The sequence below is a fragment of the Callospermophilus lateralis genome, chromosome 5 (genome assembly GCF_048772815.1).
Source record: "Callospermophilus lateralis isolate mCalLat2 chromosome 5, mCalLat2.hap1, whole genome shotgun sequence".
NCBI lineage: Eukaryota > Metazoa > Chordata > Mammalia > Rodentia > Sciuridae > Callospermophilus > Callospermophilus lateralis.
Genome location: NC_135309.1, coordinates 90,882,683 through 90,909,154, shown reverse-complemented (window position 1 = coordinate 90,909,154; position 26,472 = coordinate 90,882,683). Strand labels below are relative to the sequence as shown.

Below are 26,472 nucleotides of genomic sequence, written 5' to 3'. Positions count from 1 at the left end.
AAAATGTGTAATTATTATAGTAAAAAGTTCCCTATTGAAGAAGCTGCCTATAGTTTACCTATTGATGAAAGTATTTTTCATGGATGATTAAGTTTTCAGGAGACTAAGCCCAACTGTGTATATAATTTTTACTAACCAGACCAAATCCTTATAACTTTAAAGCATTTCTTTCATTGAAGAGGCTTTGAGTTTTAGGGTTTATTTTATTTTAATTAATTTATTTTTTATTAGTTTCTTTTAGTTATATATAACATTAGGACTCATTTTGACATGATTTTAAAAGCATGAAAAATAGTTTATTCTAATTCAGTTGCTAGTACTTTCCCTTTCCTTTATTATTAGTGTCTTGTGGATGTACATGAATATGTGATTCCCTCTGGTATGTTCATATATGTACACAGGAGAAACAAATCAGATTAATTCCACTGTGTTTTTCCCTATCCTGTCATTCCTCCCTTCCCTTCATTCCCCTTTGTATGCTCCACTATTTTTTAACCCCTTATTTTGAATTAGCTTTCACCTATCAGAGAAAATATTCGACTTTTGGTTTTTGGAAATTGGCTTATTTCACTTAGTTTGATAGTCTCCAGATCCAATCATTTACCAGCAAATACCATAATGTCATTCTTCTTTATGGATGAGTAATACTAAATTGTGTATATATACCAAATTTTTTATATCCATTCATCTGTTGAAGGTTGGCTTCATAGCTTGGCTATTGTGAATTGTACAGCTATAAATGTTGATGTGTCTACATCATTATAGTATGCTGATTTTAATCTTTAGATATATACTGAATAGTGGGATAGCTGGGTCACATGGTGGTTCCATCCTAGTTTTTGAGGGGGGAAAAAATGCTTTCCAGAGTGGTTGCACTAATCTGCTATTCCACTATCCATGTGTGAATGTACCTTTTCCCCCACATCCTCACCAACATTATTGTTACTGTATTATTGATAATTGCCATTCCTACATGAGTGAGATAAAAATCTCAGTGTAGTTTTAATTTGTATTTCTCTAATTGATACAGATGTTGACCATTTTTTCAAATATTTGTTGACCATTTGTATTTCTTCTTTTGAGAAATGTCTGTTTAATTCCTTTGCCTCATTATTGGTTTTTTTTTGTTTTGTTTTGTTTTGTTTTGGTGTTAAGTTTTTGAGTTGTTTGTATATCCCGGATATTAATGCCCTGAGGAACTGACAGTGACAAAAGATTTTTTCCCATCCTATAAGTTCTCACTTCACTCTCTTAATTGTTTCCTTTGCTTGGAAGCTTTTTGGTGCCATCGCACTTACTAATTTAGATCTTCTCAAGCTTTAGGAGTCTTGGTAAAGAAGTCAATTCCTGAACTGACATGTTGGAGTAGATTTCTTCTACTAGGTGCAGGGTTTCTGGTATAGTAACTAGGTTTTTGATCCACTTTGAGCTGAGTTTTGTGTAGGGTAGAGAGATAGGGGTTTAATTCCATTCAATTATATATGGATTTCCAATTTTCCCAGCACCATTTGTTAAAAAGGCTGTTTTCTCTAACACATATTTTTGTCTGAAATAACTGTATTTATGTGAGTTTGTCTCTGTGTCTTGTATTCCATTGGTCTTTCATACCTTTTTTGGTGCCAGTACCTGCTGTTTTGGTTCCTGTAATCCCAGTGGAATTAATCTGATCAGTTTCTCCTATGTACATATATGAACATACCAGAAGGAATCACATATTCATGTACATCCACAAGACGCTAATATGCTGTAGTATAATTTGAGGTCCAATATTTTGATGCTTCCTGCTTCGCTTTTCTCGCTAAGGATTGCTTTAGCTGTTCTGGGTCTCTTATTTTTCTCAAATGAATTTCATAACTGCTTTTTCTAGTTCTGTAAAGAACATCATTGGAATTTTGATGGGGATTACATTGAATCTGTTTAGTGATTTTGGTACTACGCCCATTTCAACAGTATTAATTCTGCCTGTCCAAGAACATGGGCAATCTTTCCATCTTGTAAGGTCTTGTTCAGTTTCTCTCTTTAGTGTTCTATAGTTCTCATCCTAGATGTCCTATACTTTATGTTAGACTGATTCTCAAGTTGTTGTTGTTTGTGGTGGTTATTTTTTTTTCATTATAAATATGATCATTTATTTCAAGTCACTTAAAAAAAAAAAAAACTAGGAAGCATACTGAAAGGCATCCAATGTTTTACCTGCCAAATGTAAAAGACTGATTGCTCTTTTTTTTTAATCTTGATTTTTTTAATTGTTTTATTTTTTAAATACACGACAGCAGAATGCATCACAAGTTTTAGTACACATATAGAACACAATTTTTCATATCTCTGTTTGTATATAAAGTATGTTCACACCAATATATGTCTTCATACGTGTACTTTGGATAATGATGTCCATCACATTCCTCCATCATTGCTAAACCCCTGCCCCCTCCCTTCCCATCCCACACCTCTGCCCTATCTAGAGTTCTTCAATTCCTTCTGTGCTCCCTCTCCATACCCAACTATGAGTCAGTCACCTTATATCAGAGAAAATATTCGCCATTTGTTTTTTTGGGATTGTCTAACTTCACTTAGCATTATCTTCTCCTACTGCATCCATTTACCTGCAAATGCCATGATTTTATTTTCTTTTATTGCTGAGTAATATTCCATTGTGTATATATATGCCACATTTTTTAATCCATTCATCTACTGAAGGTCATTTAAGTTGGTTCCACAGTTTAGCTATTGTGAATTGTGCTTCTGTAAACATCGATGTGGCTGTGTCGCTGTAGTATGCTGTTTTTAGGTCCTTTGGGTGTAGACAGGAAAGAGATAGCTGGGTCAAACGGTGGTTCCATTCCAAGTTTTCTAAGGAATCTCCATACTGCTTTCCATATTGGCTGTACCAATTTGCAGTCCTACCAGCAATGTATGAGTATGCCTCTTTCCCCACATCCTCCCCAACACTTATTGTTGTTTGTCTTCATAATAGCTGCCATTTTGACTGGAGTGAGATGGTATCTTAGAGTAGTTTTGATTTGCATTTCTCTAATTGCTAGAGATGATGAACATTTTTTCATATATTTGTTGATTGATTGAATATCCTCTTCTGAGAAGTGTCTGTTCATTTCTCAAGTTTTTTTTTTCCTTGTGGTGGTTGTTTTGTTTGTTTTTTTGAGACTATTTTGAATGGATGGTTTTCCTAATTTCTTTTTCAGCAGATTCATCATTCAAGTATAGAAACATAATTGATTTATCGGTGTTGATCTTGTATCCTGCTGCTTCACTGAATTCACTTACGAGTTCTAGAAATTTTCTGGTGGAGATTTTTGGGTCTTCTAAATATAGATTCATGTTGTCAGCAAAGAGAGATAATTTGAATTCTTCTTTTCCTATTTGTATCCCTTAAATTGCCTTCTCTTTTCTGTTTGCTCTGGCTAAAGTTTCAAAGACTAGGTGCAATAGGAATGGTGAAAGTGGACATCTTGTCTCGTTCCTGTTTTTAGAGGAAATGCTTTCAGTTTTCTCCATTCAGAATAATGTTGTCCTTGGGTTTGTCATAGATAGCCTTTACAATGTTGAGATAAGTTCCTTCTATCTCTGGTTTTTCTAGTGTTTTAAACATTAATGGGTGCTATTAATTGTTATTCAACAATAACAATTGTTGCATCTGTTGAGATAATTGTGTGATTCTTGTCCTTAAATCTATTTATGTGATGAATTAACATTTATTGATATCTGTATATTGAATCAAACTTGCATTCCTGGCTTGAATCCACTTGATCATAGAACACTGTGTTTTTGTATGTAATTTGCCAATATTTTATTACGAATTTTTGCATCTAGTTTCATCAAGGATATTGGTCTGAAGTTTTATTTCCTTGATGTGTCTTTGTCTGGTTTTGGTGATAGGGTGATACTGACTTAGTAGAATGAATTTGGCAGTGTTTCTTCCTTTTCTACTTATTGTAATAATTTGAGGAGGATTGGTCTTGGTTCTTCTTTAAAGTTCTTATAGAACTTGGCTGAGAATCCATCCAGTCCTAGGCTTTGCTTTTGATGGAAGGTTTTTGATAACTGCTTCAATTTCATTGCTTGAAATTGATCTGTTTAAGTTTTCTATATCCTCATAGTTCAATGGGTAGGACATATATCTCTAGGAATTTGTCAATATCTTCAAGATTTTCTAGCTTACTGCAGTATACATTTTCAAAATAATTTCTGATAATCCTCTGTATTTCAGTAGTGTCTGTGGTAATATTTCCTTTTGCATCTCAGATTTTTATAATTTGAGTTTTTTCCTCATATTTTAGTAGTTTATCTTAGGGTTTATCAGATTTGTTTATTCTTTCAAAAACCCAATTCTTTGTTTCTTTGATTTTTTTTATATCAATTTCAATGATTGTTGATTCTAATTATTTCCGTCCTCTACTGATTTGGGTATTTTGTTCTTCTTTTTCTAGGACCTTGACATGTAATGTTAGATTATTTACTTGGTATCTTTCTCTTCTTTTAAGGTATGAGAGCAATGCTATGAACATTCCTCTTAGAACTGTCTTCATATTGTCCCAGAGACTTTGATAGGTTGTATCACTATTCTCATTTACATCCAAGAATTTTTAAAAATTTCTCCTCTGATTTTCTCTGCTATTCATTCATCATTCAAATGTATTTTATTCAATATCCAGATGTTAGTTTCTCTTTTTGTGTCCCATAATTCTTTTCTAATTTCATTCCATTATGATCTGATAGAATACAAAGTATTTTCATTATTTTTTTTGTATTTGGTAAGATTTGCTTTGTTACGTAAAATATTATCTATTTTAGATAATGTTCCATGTGCTACTAAGAAAATAATATATTCAGTCATTAATGGGTGAAGTGTTATTATTTAGTTGTGTAGAATCTTTTCTTAGTTTTTGTTTGGACGAATTATCCAGTGGTGGTAAGAGAGGTGTATTAACGTCACCCAGTGTTATTGTTTGGTGATATATTTGATTCTTTTTTTTTTTTTTTTTTGGTACCAGGGATTGAACTCAGGGGCACTCAACCACTGAGCCACACCCCCAGCCCTATTTTGAATTTTATTTAGAGACAGGGTCTCTAAATAAAATTACTTAGCACCTCGCTTCTTTCTGAGGCTGGCTGTGAACTTGTGATCCTCCTGTCTCAGCCTCCCAAGCTGCTGGGATTACATGCATGCACCACCACGCCTAGCCTATTTGATTCTTAATATCGAGAGGGGTTTGTTTGATGTATATAGATGCTCCATTGTTTTGGCATAAATATTTACCATCCTTACATCTTGTTAATATATGATTCCCTTAAGTAGTGCGAAGTGATTTTCTTTGTCTCTTTGATTAATCTTGGGTAGAAGTCTACTTTATTTGATATGAGAATAGCAAGCCCTGCTTGTATATGAATCCCATATGAATGGTATTTTTTCCCCATCCTGTCACTTTCAGTCTGTGGCTATCTTTGCCTGTGAGCTGAATCTCTTGCAGACAGTATAATTTTGGGTCTTGTTTTTTAATCCAGTTTGCCAACCTATTCTTTTGATTGAGTTTAGACCATCTACATTCAGTGTTATTATTTGAGAGGTGAGTTTTATTTCCTGCTATTTTGATTTTTTTTCTAATGTTTAAATTTGAGTTCATTTTCCTTTAATTGACTATTTTAGTATTATTCCTTCCTATGCTAGTTTTCATGAAATATTTTATTTAATATTTTACATAGTGCAGACTTTCTAGTTATGAATTTCTTTAGTTTTTGCTTATCATGGAAGGTTTTTATTTCCTCTTGAATTCTGAAGCTTAATTTTTCTGGGCATAGTATTCTTGGTTGGCATTCATTTTCTTTTAGAGCTTGGTTCATATAATTCCAAACCTTCCTAGCTTTTAGGTTCTGGATTGAGAAATAGTTGAAGTCTGTATTGATTTATTTCTGAATTCGACTAGTTATTTTTCTCTTATAGCTTTTTAAAATTCTGTCATTGTGTATGTGAGACGTTTTCATAATGATGTGTCTTAGAGTGGATCTATTGTGATTTTTGTATATTTGTAGTTCTATATACCTCTTATATTTGAATTTCCATCTCATTCTTAATATTTGGAAATTTTTTGATATTATTTCATTGAAAAGAATGTGCATTCCTTTAGTTTGTATTTCAGAACCTTCATAAATCTTAAATGTGGCCTTTTAATGCTATCCAAGTTTTCATGAATATTCTGTTCATGGTCTTTTAACGTCTTTATGGTTGGCTTTATTTTCAAGATTATGTACTTTGTCTTCAAGGCCTGAAAATCTATTTTCAAAGTGGTCTCATTTATTGGGGATGTGTTTTTAATTTTTTAATATAGCATATTGATTCTTTCATTTCAAGGATTTCCTTTTGGTCCTTTTTCAAAATCTCAATCTTTTATTGAAGTGATCTTTCACTTCCTCTTTTTTCTCTGATTTCACTCCTTACATCTTCTTTTAGCTCTTAGAATAGTTAACTATGGACTTTCTGAAGTCTTTCTCTGACTTTTCCTCCACTGTGGTGTCATTGAAGTCTGTTGTTGAAGCATTAATGTGTCGTTTGGGATGGTTTGTTCCCTTGCTTTTTCATATTGTTTGTGTATCCATCTATTAGTATAGTTCTGACTTCTTCTTTTAGGCAAAGGACTACTTTGTGAGCTTCTTTCTCTTCAGACCCCTGGGTTGGATGATTTTTTAAGTCACTGTGTGATCTGTGCTGATTCTAATATCAGCACCATTTTAAGACATGTCACTGAGCTCTATTTACTATAGTGACTTCAGAGTCAATCCTTGTATTATTAGTCAATCCTTGTATTATTATTATTAAGGTTTTACAAGAAACAAAAACTTGTTGCAGTTTTTCTCTGTAGTTCCTCAAATTCAACCATAAACCTGTAATTATGTTCCAAAGTAGGTAAAAAAAATTAGTTGTTGAATTTAGTAAACTTACTATAACCTTAAGTGAGGGTTAAAAGTAGGTTGGAAGAAAGATTGGGCAAAAAGGAGAGGGAAAAGACAGAGGGGGAGAGAGAGAAGATAAAAGACTAACCTACACCAAGGTAGAAAATATTGGTGTTTGAGGTAGTAGCAGATAATGGAAGAATATGAGTAGGGGGTGAAAAAGCAAGTATAAATCAGAGGTAGGAAAACAAAGATAGGAAGATTGATTTCATTTAATGCTTTAAACCATTAGATAAATACACTCAAATAGGTTGAAGGTACAGTGTTGGTTATTGGTTTAACAATTGTCATTCAAGTTAGAGTTTTTTATATGATCAAAGTTGATATTAGAGTTGTTTATATAAACCATGTCAAGGTGAGGAAGATTCTTGTTGAATTTTGGTTTGCATTTCATTGGGGTTTGGACATTAAGCAGATGTCCAACAGTCTTTGGCTGTGGATCTATTCTGAGTTGCAGGGGCACAGGAGCCAATTCCTTAGTTGCTGGTAACCTCCTACTAGAATCTTCTGGTTTGCCAGCTCAGGGGCCTGCAGCTGACTGCTCAGAGGGTGCAGTGTTTGGGTTGGTTGTTTCTATTGTGTGCAGTAGTTCAGGATGAAGGCTCTGGAGTGCCCCTGTGTTTGCTTTGGGTTACCATGTACCTGCTCCCCTCTATAGGATCCTTTTCACGATAGTGAAGATCTGTGAGCACAGGAACTCTGGTAATGAATTTTCTGTTGTATAGTATTCTGGCCATTGACACTCTCTGAGGTACTGTAGTGAAGGGTCTCAGGTGATTCACCTAGTCTAGTTTCTACTGCCCCATGTTGTGAATGACTGGGTTGATCACAGATCGCTGTGTGCCAATTAAGGCTGGGAGCAGCCCTTTCCTGGTGCATAGACTGTGTTAATTTTCCATGGGATGTCTGACTGGACATTCAGGCACCTTCCCTCCGGTAAGGCCTATGTTCCTAGAGATCATCTCTAGCCTTCTCACTGTGCCTCCCACTAGTTTTAGTGGTCTAGACTAATGAATCTGATTTCCTCTTTTTGGTGCCAAAAATGCTTTGTTGCTGTTTCTGAATCAAGCAAGGGAATACTGAGCAATTCTTTATGCTCTTGCCTGGGTCAAGGAGTTTGAGCAGGGTTAGGTGCAGTTCCCAGCACAGGTCTCCACCAACACATTCCCCTTGTTCATGTTGAGGTAGAGCAAGCAGGGGATTCTAACAATTTTCTGCTAGTAGTGGTTCTTCTAGAAGTTCTTTCTGGCTGGATGCTTAATAAATCCCACTGCAGGGGGATTTAAGGGGGTGACTGGTTGGTGAGGGCTCCACAAGTTGACTGCATATCCATGGCTCAGTTTTTTTTTTTTTTTTTACAATTTGGTTTTAAGCTGTTTGCTCTGTTTTAAGACCTTTTTGTTACTGTTGTACTATTAATTTTGTCTGTCTTTCCAAATGTTTTAAGTGGTTGAGCTTAATTTCCACTCCCCAATCTTCTCTCTCTCTCTTTCTCTCTCTCTCTCCCCCACTCCCTTTCATTCCCAAGTTCAGTATGTTCAGAAATGTACATGGAAAATAGAATCTATACAGGATCATTATGTGTACGTGTTGTACTAAATTATTTGGTATTAATGCTGTGGGACCATGTGTTCTTTGTCTCCAGTGACTTGCACATATTCTTAATATCTGTCCAAAAACACTTCAAAAATTAGTACAAAATCTGATTGTATCATTGTCCACAACGTATTTGTTTTAAAGCTCTTAGCAAAAAATAGCATTTTAAGAATGAAGCTGGTATTGTTATACTAACATTTATATGGATATATATCTTTTTCTGAAGAATTATATTCATTCATCAATGTGTGTATTGATGTCCACTTTCAGTGTTCAAGCCAGAAACAAAAATTTATTTTATTTAAGATCACATTTCGAGAAGATAACTTTTTGAAATTTGTTTCTGTTGTAAGTAAATTTAACATTGGTGTAAAGTTTATGGTTAAGCCTTACATGTTTAATTCATTATGTGTTTAATTAATTTTAGTTTTTATTTTAGTACTCAGAGTTAAGAAAAAATAACTCTGTGAGTAATGTGTTTAACATGTTATCTTCTGTGTGTATATACGTTAGATGGAACATGATGCCCCAAAGCATATCATCCAGATGACAGGATTTAAGATGGAAGAAAAGGAAGCTCTAGGCAAATTGCTTTTAAAACTAGATTGCACGTTTATTAAGAGTGAGGTGAGTACAAAAGCTTATAAAAATATTCAAGGTGTAGTTGAAAAATAGAATTAAAATACTGACTTAAACATGAAATATTGCCCCCTTGATATTGTAAGAATAGAAAGCTGTGTTATTAAGGAAATCTTAGTTTAGTAATATTTCTTCATGTGAATTTTTCCTTTTAGAAATACAAAAATTGTACGCATCTTATAGCTGAACGCCTGTGTAAGAGTGAAAAATTTTTAGCAGCTTGTGCAGCAGGTAAGTAAACTGCCTTTCTCTGAACCTTAAAAAATCCTCATGTTAAAGAAAAGTTAGAATGTTTATTATATCAGATAAAAATGTGGTTTTTCCCCTGATATTTTTCTTAAATTATTTCTTTAATATAACTTCTACTTTATTATTCTTCTGAGTAAAACTTTGTAATACATGAAAATATGTTAATTGGGTGGAAATATTTACTTCACCAAAGATTTAGGTGTTTTATTTAGAAAAAAATTGTTTAATAAAAAGATTGGCACCAAATGCCAAAACTTAAGCTTTTGTTGAGACCTCAGCTTTTCTTTGATCTGTCATTGGAAATAATCAGCATTTTTGTTCTCCTTCTGCTTCCTCTCCTATCCATTCTATGAAGCAATAGTGATTCTATTTTATTTCCCTAAAATATCAAATTCAGTAAACCCAAATTAGACCTTTCTTTCTCCCCCTTTGTCGCCACTGATAATCCTTAAGCCTGTCTCTACTGAGAGTGATTTGGAATATCATTAATCTACTGATTGAATCACCCCCAAAACAGATAGATGTATGTGACTCCAGTGAATCTATTATTTTTTAGATTAACATACCAGAGGATTGATTCATTATTCTTGGATTCATTATTAGGTCCATTAAATAAAAGCATACATTTTCCCTGCAGTTTAAGAGATCATTGATGCCCAGATATAGAAACTACTGAATGTTATTAAATGCCAGAGAAAATTACCTAACAATAAATTTGTTTGGCAAAGTGTAACAGTACTGTGAACATTATTGGAGAGACTTTTAGCATAGGAGAAAGAATATATATATCAGCCCCAAAGTGAATGATATCAGTAATAATAATTCAAATAATATCACATATTTTTATTTTAAAGCTTTAGATGTATGCTTCATTAGTAATGTTTAAAATTATAATTATTTGTCACTGAAGACATTACATACAATGTTCAGTGATGTTATCGGCTTCACTCTCAAAAATTTAGAAAAACATAGTTCAAAGATAATGTTGGCAGTATAGCCTAAGAATCTCATGTTGACAAAGATTGACTTATTTGAAATTTGATCTTTATTTGAACCAAAATTTCTCTGTGATGAACAGTTCATTTCCTTTCTAGGAAAGTGGGTACTGACTAAAGACTACATAATTCATAGTGCCAAAAGTGGCAGATGGCTTGATGAAACAACTTATGAATGGGGATATAAAATTGAAAAAGACTCCCATTATTCACCTCAAATGCAATCTGCACCTAAAAGATGGCGTGAAGAACTGAAACGCACTGGTGCTCCAGGAGCCTTCCACAGATGGAAAGTTGTCCTTCTTGTTAGAGCCGATAAACGAAGTGATTCTCTTGTAAGGTAGGATCTCATAAAAGTTAAAGCAATGAATGAGAAAACAATTTTGGCATGAATACCTTATTGTATTTTTGCAGTTATCAGTTCAGTCAAAATGTGAGCTGTGATTATTTTCTTTTTGATCCCCCTAGGTAAGCCATTCTGCATGTTTAAGTATATGTCTCTAATAAAACAAAATCTATTTGATCTCCTTTATTTTCCATGTTATTTCTTTTGGCCAAGTTTGAACCTCTTAAATTTTTGCTAGTAAAGTATTATGTTATCAGAACCCTTTTTTAGGTTTATGTAGTATTATCTTTATGGTTCATAGTGTTTTCATAGTTTAATTTCATTTTGCCTTTTATATATTTTTGGAAGCCTTTCAGTTATTTAAAAAGTATTACAAGTCTGCTACTACTCTTTTTTTTTTTTAAGAGGGAATCATTTTATTGTCTTTAGTGAAATGTAATTTATGGATAATGATTATGGATATGGATGATGCACCCATATTGAGTGTATACTAATAAGTTTGGATAGGAACTCACCTATATTACCCTCACTATATCAAGATCTGTAACATTTATACTCATCTTATAATGTTCTTTTGTGACCTTATACATTTAATTCTGGACCACAAATACTGGGCAATCACTGGTTTCCTTCTTATAGTTACAGATTAGATTTTCATTTTTTTTAGGGGTTCATATATTTGGGATGACACTGAATACGCACTTTGTTTTAGCTTAATTTGCTTAGTACTCTATTTTTGAAATTACGTTGCATGTATCACCATTCACTCTTGTTGCTGTTTAGTATTCTACTCTGTTGCTGATTTAAAGTCTGTTTGTTCACTCACCTATTAATGGGCACTTGTGACATTTTATTATTTTTATTAATATGAATAAAGCTCCTTTTTAGTGATTATGATAATGTGGTGTTGTTAGAAAGATCAACAAATGAATCAGTGGGACAGGAACAGAACCACACATAAGGATACTTGAATTATGACAAAATGTCATAATTGTGCTAAAGAGAATTGTCTTATCCAAGGCTATGCCCCAAACCTGAGGGCAATGGGCATCTAATGACTGACTCATGTTGGGATATAAAGGAACCTCTCTCCAGCAGTAGGTATAATCGAAGGGCTTTTGGCTCTAATGCACAGATGGAGTAAGAGAGGCTTTCCTTTTAATTATATGACAGTTCAGTTGATTCCTCTGCCCATGGCTACTTCATCCCCTTCCCCTCCACAGCTGTTTTTCTGACAGAACAAAACAAAACAAACCAAGCTGCTTTGACCATTTGAGTATGAGTATTCATATAGGCATGTTTTCATTTCTCTTAGGAAATACCTGAGAATGAAATTGCTAGCTCAGATGACAATTGCATATTTAACATTATAAGAAAATAGCAAACTGTTTTCCAAACTAGTTGTACCATTTTACATTCCCAATTGCAGTGAAAGAGAGTTTAGTTGCTCTGCATTTACTTTGGCACTGTGGTCAAAAATCAATTGACCATGGATGTATGGTCTATTTCTGGACTTGCTATTCTGTTACACTGACCTCTATGTCTAACATATACCATCATCATACTGTTTTGATTACTGTTGCTTATAGTAAATCTTGAAACGAAATAGTAAAAATCCTTCAACTGTATCTTTTAAAAAACTGTTGTGGTGATTCTGGATTCTTTGAATTTTCATATATTTTTAGAATCAGCTTGTAAGTTTCTGTGAAAAAAGCAAGCTAGGATTGTATTTTACCTACAGTGTTCATACTGGGAGAACTGTGTTCTTAGAAATATTGAGTCTTCTTATTAGTAGACTCTCTCTCCTAGTGTTCTTTGGTTTCTGTCATTAATGTTTTGTAGATTCATTTTATTAATCTTGTACATATTCCGTTGAATTTATTCCTAGGATCTTTCTGTTTTGGGAAGCCATGTAAATGAATTTCTTTGAAAGTTTTATCTGCATCTATTGATAATTCACCTGCATCTATTGATAATTCACTTTTATCTTTAAGTCTGTTAATATGGTGAATAATACTGATTGAATTTCAAATGTTAAACTTACATTCTTGAAATAAACTGTATTTCACTGTGGTGGATTATGCCTTTTTAATATATTGCTGATTCACCATTTCTATTTAGCATTTTACTAGATGTGCTAGTAAGCCCGTGTAATAAGTACAACAAACAAACAAACAAAAAAGACATTAAGATTTTTATCAAAGATACTTAAATTAGTGAATTTAGGAAGATCACAAGATAACATCATTATATAAAAATTATTTTCTTACATACTAGCAAAAACAATTGGAAATTAAAATTTAATTATTTTAATTTTGTTATTTCATTGATTTCTGTAGTTGGCTTTTTTATGAAATGGCTTTGTTGAGATATAATTAACATACAATTTAGCCATTCACTGTAGTGTATAATCTAGTAGTTCTTAGTATGATCACAGAGTTTTTGAATCATCAATACAATAAATATTAGAACATTATCATCACATTAAAGAGAAGCTTCATGATCATTGGTAGCTATTCATTTCTTATCTCTTCTGTCTGTCCCCCTGCCAATACTCTCCCACCATCTTGGTCCTGGAATTACTTATCCAGTCTGTGTGTCTATTTTGTACACTTAAAAATATATTCCTCCTATCTAACCATAATATATATCCTTCTACTAACATCTCCCCATCCTTCTTCCATCTCCCTAACCACCCAAATATCTGGTAACCACCATTTCACTATTTCTATGATATTAGTTCTTTTTAGATGGCACATATGAGGGAAATCATGCGGTATGTAGTATTGGTCTCTATAACTGGCTTATTTCATTTAACATAACATTCTCTAGCTCCATCCACGTTGTAACAGATGACAAAATTTCATTCTTATGACTGAGCAGTGTTGCATTGTGTAGGTATTCAGCAATTGGTGAACATGTAAGTTGATTCCATATCTTGGCTATTATAAATATTGCTGTTATAAATATGGAGACACAGCTATCTCTTATACATACTGATTTCATATTCTGTGGATACATACCCATATATATGGTGAGATTGATGAATCATGTGGTAATTCTGTTTTTGATATTTTGAAGACTTCAAACTGTTTTCCATAATGGCTGTACAAATTTACATTCCTCTCAACAATATGTAATAGCTCCCTTTTCATATACTTGCCATCACTTATTTTTTTCCCTCCTTTTGATAAAAACAGTTCTAACAAGTGTTAAGTGATAAGTGGTTTTGATTGGCATTTCTCTGATGATCAGTGGTGTCAAACATTTTTTCCATATCCATGTTGACCATTGTTTGTCTTTTGAGAAGTAACTGTTTAAGTTGTCGGCCCATTTTTTAAAAAGGGTTATTTGCTTTTTCGCTATAGAGTTGTTTGAATTCCTTATAAACTCTAGATATTAACCACTTACCTGAAGTATAGTTTGTGAATATTTTCTCTTATACTGTTTGTTTTCTGAAATTTTAGATTGATGTTATCTTAGTTGTCTATTTTACTGTTGTTTCTTGGACTTTTGAGGTCATATCTTTTCTCAGACCAATATAAAGTCTTTCCTCTCTTTTCTTCGAGTGGTTTTGTAAACTAGGCAAGCCTTAACATTTTAGTCTTTGATCTTTTTTGAGTTGATTTTTGTATATGGTATGAGATAAGATTTTAATTTTCAGTATGTGGATATCCAATTTTCCAAACACTACTTACTAAAGAGATTTTCCTTTTCCTATTGTATTTTCTTGACACTTTTGTTGAAAATCAGTTTGCTGTAAGTGCATAGACTTATTCCTGAGCTCTCTGTTGTGTTCCATTCATCTGTGTGTCTGTTTGCATGCCGGTGATACTATACCTTTGTAGTATATTTTGAAGTCAAGTAGTGTGATACCGTCTGCTTTGTTCTGTTTTACTCAAGATTGCTTTGGTTGTTCAGGGTCTTTTTATGCTTCCATGAAACATTGGGATTTTTTTTTTTTTCTTGTTTGGTGAAAAATGTCATTGTACTTTTTTTTTTTTTTAAGTTGTCAATGGACCTTTAATTTTCTTATTTACATATGGTGCTAAGAATCAAGACCAGTGCCTCACACATGCTGGCAAACGCTCTATCACTGAACTATAACCCCAGTCCTATCATTGTATTTTGATAGGAATTTTATTGAATCTATAGATTGATTTTGGTACTATGGACATTTTAACAGTACGCCTCTAATATCTTTCCATTTATTTGTATACTCTTTAATTTCTTTCATCAGTAAATTTTATATAGTTTTTATTGGAGAGAGATTCTAACTGCTTGGTTACATTTATTTTATTTTTTATAGATTTGAAAATGAGAAAGTTTCTTAATTTCTTTTTCAGCTAGTTCATAGTAATATAGAGGACACTACTGATTTTTATGTTAAGTTTTTTATCCTGTGCAACTTTTTTGAACGTGTTGACTGATTCAGGTAGCTTTTGGATACTCATTGGGATTTTTCTGTCATGTCCTTTGCTAACAGAAATAATTTGCCTCCTTTCCAGTTTGTGTGCTTTTTTCTTTTCTGTTGCTGAATTGCTCTGGCCAGGACTTCCAGTACCATGTTGAATAGAAGTGGTAAAAGTGGGCATACTTGTCCAGATTATAGATCATAGAAGGAAAGTTTTCAACCCTTTCCTGTATAGTGTTAGCTGGGTTTATGTGTTATGGCCTTTTTTGTGTTAATGTATACACCTTCTATACATCAATTACTTAAAATTTTTTGCATGAAGGATGTTGAATATTGTCAAATATTTTTTCTGTATCTACAGAAATGATATGATCTTTTTTTTCTGTTAATGTCATATACCATGTTTATTGATTTGTATATTTTGAACCATCTTGAATTCCTGGTCGTGGTGAATGATCTTTTTAAAGTCTTGTCAAATTTAATTTGTTATTATTTTGTTGAGAATTTTTGTATTTCTGTTCCCTGAGGATACAGGTGTGGTGGTTTTCTTTTTTTCTTTTTTGGTTGTGGTGGTTTTTTTGTGTCCCTCTGATTTAGGTTTTCAGGGTAATGCTCCCTTATAAAATGTGTTTGGAAAAATTCCTTCCTATTCTATTTTTTGGAATAGTTTGAGAAGAATTAATATTAGTTTTTCGAATGTTTGGTGGAAAACAAGAATAAAGCTTTTAGATCCTCGCCTTTTCTTTGATGGGAGACTTTATTGTTGATTTGGTCTCATTATTTTTATTGGTCTGTTTAAGTGTTCTTTTTATTCCTAATTTGGTAGGTTGTGTGTGTCCAGGAATTTACCAATTTTTTTAGATTTTTCTGATTTCTTAGCATATAATTGTTCATAAGTCTTTTATGACTTGTATTTCTGTGGTATCACTTATAATTTCTTTTTTTCCCCCACCTTTGAGTTTCTTCATTTGAGTCCTTATTCTTTTGGTAGTATAGCTAATGGTTTGTCAATTTTATTTATCTTTTTAAAAATCCAACTCTCAGTTTTATTGTTTTGTTTTGTTTTTTCCTGGTGTCCATTTTACTTATTTCTGCTCTAATCTTTGTTATTTCCTCATTTTTCGAACTTTCGGTTTAGTTCTTTTTCTGGTACTCTGGTGTGTAACAATAGGTTGTTTATTTGAAATTTCTCTTCTTTTTGATGCAGGCTTTTATTGCTATAAGTTTCCCTCCAATATTGTTCTTGCTGCATTCTATAGGTTTTGGTATGTTTTATATCCATTATCGTTTGTCTCAAGGTGTTTATTTGCTCAGGATTGACCCCGGGACTTCATTCATGCAAGATAGTCATTCTACCCCTGACCTATGTCCCCAGCTCTTGTCTCAGGATGTTTTTGATGTCTCTTTTTGATTTCTTCTTTGACTCATTGTTTGTCCTGGAATATGTTGTTTAATTTCCATTTATTTGTGTGTTTTCTAAAGATTTCTGATATCCTGATTTAGTCTAACTTTTTATCATTGTGTTTATAAAAGACAGTAGGCAATGATTTTAAGTTTGTTCAGACTTATTTTGTGATACAACATAGAACTATCCTGGAGAATGTACTGAGTGCATTCTAGAAGAATATGTCATATTGGTTTGGATGGAATGTTCTGTATATGTCTGTTAGGTCATTTGGTTCAAAGTATAGTTCAGATCTAATGTTTTTTTCTTTCTAGATTATCTGCCTATTGTTGAAGTATTAAAGTATTTACTCTATATTGAAGTCTCCTATTATTATTGTATTGCAATTTATCTATTCCTTTAGATCATTTAATATTTGATTTATATATTTAGGTGCATGTATACTTCCAATTATATCCTCTTGATAAATTGACCCCTTAATCTTTATATAATGACTTTATTGGTCTTTTCTTACAGTTTTTGACTTTATCTTTCTTGTCTAAGTATAGCCAGCCGTGCTTTTTTTTTTTTTTTTTTTTTTTTGCATGGACTATGCTTTTCCATTCTCTCATTTTCAGTCTATGTGTGTTTTTAAAGATTGAAGTGAATCTTTTGTAGGCAGCATATAGGTGGATCATGTTTATTTTATTTTTGTTTAAACCTGGCCACTCTGTGTCTTTCTTTCTTTCTTTTCTTTTTTTTTTTTTTTTTTTTTGGTACCAGGATTTGAGTTCAGGGGCTCTCGACCACTGAGCCACACCCAGCCCTATTTTTGTATTTTATTTAGAGACAGGGTCTCATTGAGTTGCTTAGCACCTCACCTTTGCTGAGGCTGGCTTTGAACTCACTATTCTCCTGCCTCAGCCTTCTTAGCTGCTGGGATTACAAGCATGTGCCACTGCACCCAGGCCATTCTGTGTCTTTTTTTAAACAATTTAATCCAATGATAATTGATTGGTAATTGAATTTACAAATATCTTTGTAACAATGCCACATAAGGAACCCAGGTTTCTGAGAGCTTCTGATTAGCCAAATACATGGAAGTTCCTAAAGTCTGTATGCCTAGAGAAGGCACAGCAGCTCCACCTCCTTCCCACATGCCTTTCCCTATGCATCTGTTCATCTGTATCCTTTGTAATAGTCTTTATGATAAACATATCTCTGAGTTCTATAAGCTATTGTATCAAATTAATCAAACCCAGTTGAACCCTGGTTTATAGTTGGTCAGTCAGAAGCAAAGATGAAACAATCTGAGGTTAGCAGTTAGCATCCAAACTGGGGGAGAGGGCAATCCTAGGACCTGAACCCTCAAACTGTGGAATTTGACACTACCTTTAGTCTCATTGTCAGAACTGAATTGGGTTAGAGGACATTCAGGTGGTATCTTCTGATGCAGAATTGACTGCTTGTTTGCTAACAGAAATAAATTCTCACATTTTGAGATAACAGAAGTTTTCTGTGTTGATTATTGTGGTGTGAGAGCAGAGAAAACTTAGTTTTTTATTTTTTTTTCTCCCACACAGACCCTGGATATAAAATTATGGGTTGACTATTTTTTTTACTTTCAGTAATTAAACGCTCTGTTCATTGTCTTCTATCTTGTACTAATTTTGATGAGAAATCAACTGCTATTCTTTCTGTCTGTAGTTTCTTTTCCTGATTTCTTTCAAGTTTTTCTCCTGACCTTTATTTTTTATCACTTTGATACTGATATATACACACATACATGTGTGTATTTTGTTTATTTGTTGGCTTGGGTATTTTATGTTTCTTATACATTTGGGTTTTTTCATATTAATATTAAAGAATATTCAGCCATTATTTTTTATATGTGTCTCATCTTGTGTGGTTATTCCACTGAAACTATTACCTGGCTTCTGCCCCTCGTCCCACTTCAGCACTGGGAATTGAACCCAGAGGTATTTTACCACTGAACTACAACCCAGCCTTTTTTATTTTTCACTTTGAGACACAGTCTTACCCTAAGTTGCTGAGGCTGGCCTCAAACTTGTGATCCTCCTGCCTTAGTCTTCTCAGTCACTGGTATTACAGAGGTCCACTACACCTAGCCATGACATGTATTTTAGACTATTTAATTCTATTCCACAACTATTTCATGTACAGTTCTTCTTTTGAAAAAATTTTGACCTATCTTCAGGTTCAATAATTCTTTTATCTGTTGTTTCTGCCTCTTCATAAGCTTATTAAAGAAATTGTTCTCTGATATAGTGTCCTTTATTTCTACCATTTTCATTGATGTCTGCTGAGTTCTCAATCTGTTTATGTACATTGTACATCTTTTCCATTAAGTTCTTTTAAATCATAGTTATTTAAAGGTGATTTTCTGATCATTTCAACATGAATTATATCCCAGTCCATACTGTTAATTCTTTTATTTCTTGATTTAAGTTTTTCTTACTGTTCTATAGATATCTTATATTTTTAATGCATTTTGCTTAATATCAGACATCGCATGTAGAAGAATAATACAGGCTAAGATGAATAATATTTATATTAAAAATGGGACTGCCTCTTCGATAAGGGGGCTATTATGGGTGATTGAGTTAATCTTGTCAGTTATTGAGTTGGATTTGGGTTTTGTTAATGTTATAGTCACCCTCAGTGCATCTCTGCTGCTAACAGCAGTGAACTCTAATTTCTTTGTATTTAGTTTGGGATCTTGGGTACTAGAAAGGTTTTTATCAGTGTTCTTGCTCTGCCTTAACCTTTTGGTAGTTCCTGCACTAAAAGGGCACAGGAGTACGCTCTTTGTGTTCTTCCCATCTATCTTTTTACTCATTTATAGGCCGAGAGTGTGGATAGTGTATATTCTCAGCTCTAGATAGGCTTTCATTTTAATCCTTCTCTATGTTATTGGTTCTTGTGGTTGGGGCTTTCTCAGTATTTGTGTTTCTAGCCTTCCTGCCCCACTCCCCACAATCAAAATCTGTCTGTGGACAGGCTTTTTCGGCAAGAGAGAGTTTCTGGTCTCTCCCCAGTGTTATATCTCTTTGTGTATTGTTCTAAGATCCTACTCCCAGGGGATATTTGTGTTTCTCCTTTATAGCGATGATTTTTGCTTCTCTCATGCAGAAACAGTGGATCTTTTGGGGTGGGGGACTGGGCAGCAGGAGAGTTTTTTTGCTCCTTCCTTAGAGATAAGTTTTACTCCCTCCCCTTCAAGAGAAAATCATTGTATTTTTTCCCTAGGTCTGAGGGCAGACAACTTTCTTATTCTTCTCCAAACATCTGAAGGCTTTTTCTTTATAGTAGAGAAGGAAGAGCTCAGGGAAGGGGACCTGGTTTTATGTGTACACTTCAATGGCAAACAGTCCCCATCTGTACTGAATAGGAGGGCTTGTATTTTTTCCTGACATGCCCCCAGTATTTTTCATGAACATTTAATGGAGGCCTATGCCAAAGAGCTGGCAAATGAGAGCATACTTTCTTGGGTCAGGGACTTTGCTTTTCAAAACTGGTACACAAGCTATCTTCTTCATTTCAATTGTCTTAAATTTTTGCCTGGTTCTTTTTAAAAAATATTTTTAGTTGTAGATGGACACAGTACCTTTGTTTTATTTATTTCATTTTTATGTTGTACTGAGGATTGAACCCAGTGAATCACATATGCAAGGGAAACTTCACCACTCAGCTACAACCCCAGCCCTTTACTGATTCTTATGTGTTCTTATGACCAATCACTTTCCTTTGCTCTGCCAACAGTGAAATGGTTTGGAAATCCAGTCCTTTTCACATAGGGGCCTATCATTCTTTGGAAATTAACTTATTTGATTGACTTATTACCTTGATTCGCTAATGAGCTTAAAGAGAATTATGATGTGTATTATTTGGCCTTATTTTTAGGTGGTAGCAGTATAGCTTTCTAAAAGCAGAAGCTTCGTGTTTATGGGACGTGTATGTCTGCCTGAGTCTAAATGTATTTTTTTTCCTTAATATAGACTAGAGCTAAAAATTTTTAAAAGCTGAACTTTTAAGGTTGGCAACTGATTTCATTTTTTGTGGTCCAGAATGATTTCCTTGGGTATATATTTCCTTCCAGGATATCTGCTTCCTTAGTCGTTCTTCATTATTCTTTTGGGCTTAACTCTTGACTTATACTTAGGAAATACTTTAATATTCTTGCTTCATAAAAATCTTTCCCATATCAAGAAATGAATAGGCAGAAAGAATAGTATGATTTCTTAAACATTTGCTATGAAAATCCTATATTTTAAGAAATTATTGCAATAGTTATTTTTTGTGATCCTCAGTGGCCCAAAGGAATTAGTTCCTTTCAGATAGTGATACTCCTGCTCCAAGGAGTAATTGATTTGAATAATTTGACTAAATATATTCAATTTTTCTAATATATTTTATACCATTTACATTTTTATTTAGAGTTTTGGAGGCTGGAAAGGCAAATGTTATTTTACCAAAAAGTTCACCAAGTGGAGTAACTCATGTGATTGCCAGTAATGCAAGAATCAATGCTGAGAAAGAAAAAGATAACTTTAAGGCTCCATTTTATCCAATTCAGTATCTAGGGGATTTTCTTTTAGAGGTAAGTAAGATAAATAGTAGACATTTTTTAGTATTTATTTTGTAAAGTACCCATATAGTGAAATGCAATCATCCCTTGGTGCCCCAGAGGATTGGTTCTAGGATCCTTTTTATATACCAAATCCAAGGGTGCTCAGATCTCAAGTCTTTTATGTAAAATGGCATAGTATTTGTATATAACCTACATATATCTTCCTATGTGCTTTAAATCATCTGTAAATTATTTATAATACCTATTAGAATGTAATAGTGTGTAAATAGCTATTTCACTATATTCTTCAGGGAAGAATGACAAGGGAAAAAAGCCTCTACATGTTCAGTATGGGTGCAGCCTTCTTAGACCTAACTGTATTTTCCAACTGAAGTTGGTTTGAATCTGTGGATTTTGAATCTATGGATATGGAGGACTGACTGTTTATTCTAAATTGTGAACATATAGGGATTTAAAATGATAATATTTTTAAGGTAATTGCTTTCACTTATTTAAATATTGAAGAATACCACTTACGTGTTTTGAAAAAGCTTAAGTTTAATTTTGTTGAGTCTCTACTTTTATTTTTAGCATTTTGGTGGTATGTCCTACAAAATAATTTTCAGCATTTTAATGTTAGAGTGTAATAAAACAGCAGTAGAATACATAGTATCATATGAGGATTTGGGGATTATTTTTTCTTTGGAAATGTGAGCGCTGTTTCTAAGAGTTTAGAAATATTTTCCTGTCCTATTCCCCTACCTCCTTCTCTATACTTGGTGTAAATACTAGCTCTCAAGTTGTTTGAATGGGGATTAAAGCCTGATTAAAGACTCTAAGCATAGAAGAATTTATAAGTCATTTAGAATAGAAAATAAACCTCAGTGTATCCCCAAACAGGCTTGATCTAGGAAAAAATATTTCCTTCCGTGTTTCTCATCTCAACAGATTCCATCACCTTTTAACTAATACTTTATGTCAGAGATTTGGGAATCACCATTGTAACCTTCCTTTCCCTTACTCCACATATCTTGTCAACTACTAAGTCCTATTTATTTTATCTCAGATGTTTTGTGTATCAAACCACTTCTGTCCTTCTGTACTAACATACTGAGTTCATCATCTTTCCTCTGTTCTCTTGGAGCACAATTGGCATCAAGAATCATGTCTGGGGGCCTCAGTTTTAGTTCAGTGATAGAGCACTTGCCTAGCCTGAGTGAGACAATGGGTTGAATGCTCAGCACCACATAAAAATAAATTAATTAAAGTATTGCATCTGTCTACAACTTAAAAAATAAAAGAATCATGTGTGTCTTTTCCATAATTATATCCTGGTCATCTCACATAGAACCTGGGAAGTGAGTCCTCATGTAATACCTGTTAGCTTAACAGAAAGAAAACCTTTGAGTCTTCTGTGAGTAATTATCATTCTGGAATTATTTTTCCCTAGTAAGTAACATCAAGATTACTTACTTGGATTGGAAATTTGCCATTAGTGTTAGAATTTGATCTATTTGGAGTATTGATAATCTTGACAGTCATAGATCTGGAAATGAGCACATGAACCAATTCAGTTCAATGAGGCATGAAGAGGAATATGTAAGAACTTCTAGGATTCTTTCTCATTTGAAAGAGATCCAATGGCAGACTAACTTCTATTAGATGTGAACATGAAAGAATGTAACCTAAATTACTACTAGTAATTGACCATGAGGAGTACTAGCCTTAGCTTGTTGCCCGATAGATAGCAGATTTTATAGGTAGAATCTGGATCCTTGCTGATGATGGAGTCCCTGGGTTAACCAAACCTTGAAACCACATTGGACCAAATTGCCATTCTGTAAGATAATACATTTCTATTGTTTAAGTGAGAGTTGGCTTTCTATTAGTTGTATCCAAAAACATCCTGATACACCTTTTTAAATAGTTTAAATGTAGTATTCACTGTCAACAGAATGAAAATCATTAGTAGATATGTCTGAATTTTCTCTTCTCTATGCAAAAAAAATGGTTAGAGTATGATATATTTGTATTATCCACAGTCCTGTTTTGTAGTATTTTGAATAATTCGAATTTAGATGCTAAAATAGTAGAGAGCAGCAATAGAATATCAATCAGAAGTAACAAATATTTAAATTTATACTTAGTTTTAGAATACATTGTTCTTTCTTTAAGTTCTGGATCAGACAGCTGAGAGTTCATAACTGGTAAACTAAAGAAAAGATATTGTACACACTTCTGAGGAGAAATTAGAAAGTTAACTTCATATTGGTGTCTTGCTTTTCTTCTTCCTCTTTTGCACAGAATAATAAAAATGTTCTTCATTGACTGTATTCTGAAATGTCATCTCAGAAGAGTAGCTTTGTAAATTGACTAAGTTAAAAATAACAAAACACTCACTAAAAAATAATTCTGTTTAACCTACTTATACCTTTTAGAAAGCTTCTGAATAAACAGAATCAGGTATATATTTAGCTCAGGTTTACAGATAATTTATTGAAAACTATTGCTGTACCAGGTACTATGCAACGCACTAGAGATATGAAAATGAATGCAACCACATATCAGACTTTGAAGTGGTCTACTATTTAGTGATGGATAAGGAATGTAGAGATTATTAATTTCAGTTCAGTATGAAATTTGCATTGATAAAACTATGTGCATAGCAGAGGAATACGGAGGAACAAATGATTAATATATCTCGGTTGTTTGATCCATGAAGGCTTCACAAAAATGAGAGAATACTAAGGAATACTTAAAACTTCTTTTGACTCTCTATTTAAAATAAAATAAAACAAATTTTGGAAAAGTATTATAGAAACAAACCAGACACACAAAACAATATGACTGTTTGATCTAAATCAACCAACTTGTGAACAAGATTTGTAATATCTAGTTGTGACTCTAGAGAAGTCGTTTATACTGTGCCTTAGTTTTCTTTCCTTTTTATGTGAAACTAATATTTAATGTTGCTTCACTTGTTGTTAGTACAACTATTACTCCATTTATTGAGTAACCACTATGTGTCAGGCACTATGCTAAGCATTTTATACCCTTAATCTTATTTAAATCTCATGTTCATTTCTGGTGTGTCTTATTTTTCCATTAATAGTTGGTGATATTCAGGTACAATGAGGTTAAATAACTTGCCCCAAATCCCAGAGCTGTCATGTATGAGAGCAAAATTTAAGGCTACACACTCAATACATTTTTACTTCTTTTGAATAAATTTTGATTTCTTTTGTTAGATCTCCCTTCCATAAGGTAGTAGATAATCATAGGATTATGAAATACTATTTAAGAATCATGATGTAAGTACAAGTTAAGAACTAAGTAGCCCTCAAAGGACTCTTGTTCTTTACTTGATTTCTCTGGCTTTCTGTATTCTTATGATTAGCATATCAGTCTCATGAATTCATTCAAATTGTATGACAAATTCCTTGGCTACATATTGGAATAACACCTGGAGACCAGAGTATATCTATACCTAGTCCAAGGTAGGAAACAATCCTGAAACAATCTCATTGCCTGAACCGTACTATACTACTACTAGAATAAGTAGCTGTCTTTTACATGACACCATATTATATAAAATATACTAGATACAGCCATTTTTTCCTATATTATATGGAGACATATGCCATAATGTCTAGTACATAGTTGGTATAAAGAAATAAAATATGAATATTTACATTTACAATAATTATAATTATTAATTACTTTTCATCAAAAATTGGTTATTTTTCATAAGAGTAACCAATTAGAGTATTGGTGGCTTAGAGAAAAATATATATTGATTTTTTTTCTCTCATATAAAACATATTGGTTTAAAAAAAACCTTTCAATGTCATTCTTTGTGAGGTTATGATTTTTAAATAGTCCAATGGGACATAGGGCACTGGAAGCATCTGTTCTCATTGATAAGTCATAAATAACATCTTAAAAGGCTGCATAAGTAAACATAATGTTTCATGCCTCCTTGCTAATGATAATGGCAGATTCATTTTGCATTCTGTGCAGCTGGAATCTATGTGGGGTTAATTAATCCTATATTTTAGACATTTCTCAATCGGGGCCTATGGATTGATTGTCCTTCAGTTGTATACCATATGAAATGGAAAGCCAGAAACTTACTTTTTTTACCCTGCAAGTTAACCCTTAATGGAAATTACTGTTGTACATTCAGAGTATCACTCTGAATGTCTCTGATAGAAAGGAACAAAAGTCTGTATTTTTCTTAGTTTTAGTTTCACTTTTCTGAATAGCTGAAGGGGAAATTCAGTCAACCACTCTTAGGGATTGTTTTTTGATTACAGGATTACAATGTGCTAAGTCCATCATATCCACAAAGGAAGCCTGACGTGAGAGGGAACCAAATGTTACACTATGTAGGCCTTAACACATTCGGATTTTATCATAATCATGCCCTTGGAGAGGGCATTGATTCCCAGGCTATTTGGGTAAATGTGAATCTCTAAACAACCTTTCAGGAGTGTGTTTTAGGAACTGTCATGAACTCACTTTTACTCCTAACTCTTTGCTGTGAAGTCTTAAAACTTGTAGAATTATATGTATGGATATGTATGTGAGTATTTGTTAAATAATTGGTAGGAAATTGATGAATTTAGTTTGAATGTATTGGCAAGAGAAATTTGTTTGAGGTACAGTAGGGTGACAAAAATTGTTATTTTTAATCTGGTAAAATCAGAACTGTGAATTCAGCTATTTTCCCTCCCTCATATGAATGGTAAACTAGCAAGTGAGAAGCTTATCAGTAGAAGAAAAACAATCCAAGAAAAAGTGATCCATAATCAGATAATTTTTAATAGAATTATAGTTAAAAAAAAAACAAAAACAGCATGTTGTTGGCATCAAAACAGGCATGAAGGCCAGTGGAATAAAAGAAAACTCAAGAGATAAACCCACATAAATAAATACAGTTAGCTTATACTAGACAAAGGCATTAAAAACAGACATTGTAGAAAAACTTCTTCAACAAATGGTGCTGGGAAAACTGGAAATCCATATTCAGCAGAATGAAATTGAACCCCTGTCTCTCACCCTACATACAGCTCAGCTCAAAGTGGATCAGAGATCTAGGAATTAGAACAGGAACCCTGCACATACTAGCAGAAAATGTAGGTTCAACAATTCAACTTGTTGGCTTAGGAAGTGACTTCTTTAACAAGACTTCTAAAGTGTAAGAAAAAAGGTTAAAAATCACTAATTGGGATGGCATTAAACTAAAAAGTTTCTTCACAGCAAAGGAAACAAAAGTGTGAAGAGGGAGCCTAC

At 33.3% G+C, this 26,472-nt stretch overlaps 1 protein-coding gene across 4 annotated transcripts in view; it reads left to right on the top strand.

Annotated features, from left to right (window-relative positions):
• Positions 1–26,472, top strand: part of Slf1 (SMC5/6 complex localization factor 1) — a 71,901-nt gene that overhangs the window by 7,008 nt on the left and 38,421 nt on the right. For all 4 annotated transcript variants that reach the window (XM_076856026.2, XM_076856025.2, XM_076856027.2 and 1 more), the window contains 4 exons: positions 9,073–9,186; positions 9,354–9,429; positions 10,542–10,782; positions 21,045–21,207. In XM_076856026.2, coding sequence (XP_076712141.1) covers positions 9,073–9,186; positions 9,354–9,429; positions 10,542–10,782; positions 21,045–21,207 — 594 coding nt within the window. The remainder of the gene's footprint in view (positions 1–9,072; positions 9,187–9,353; positions 9,430–10,541; positions 10,783–21,044; positions 21,208–26,472) is intronic.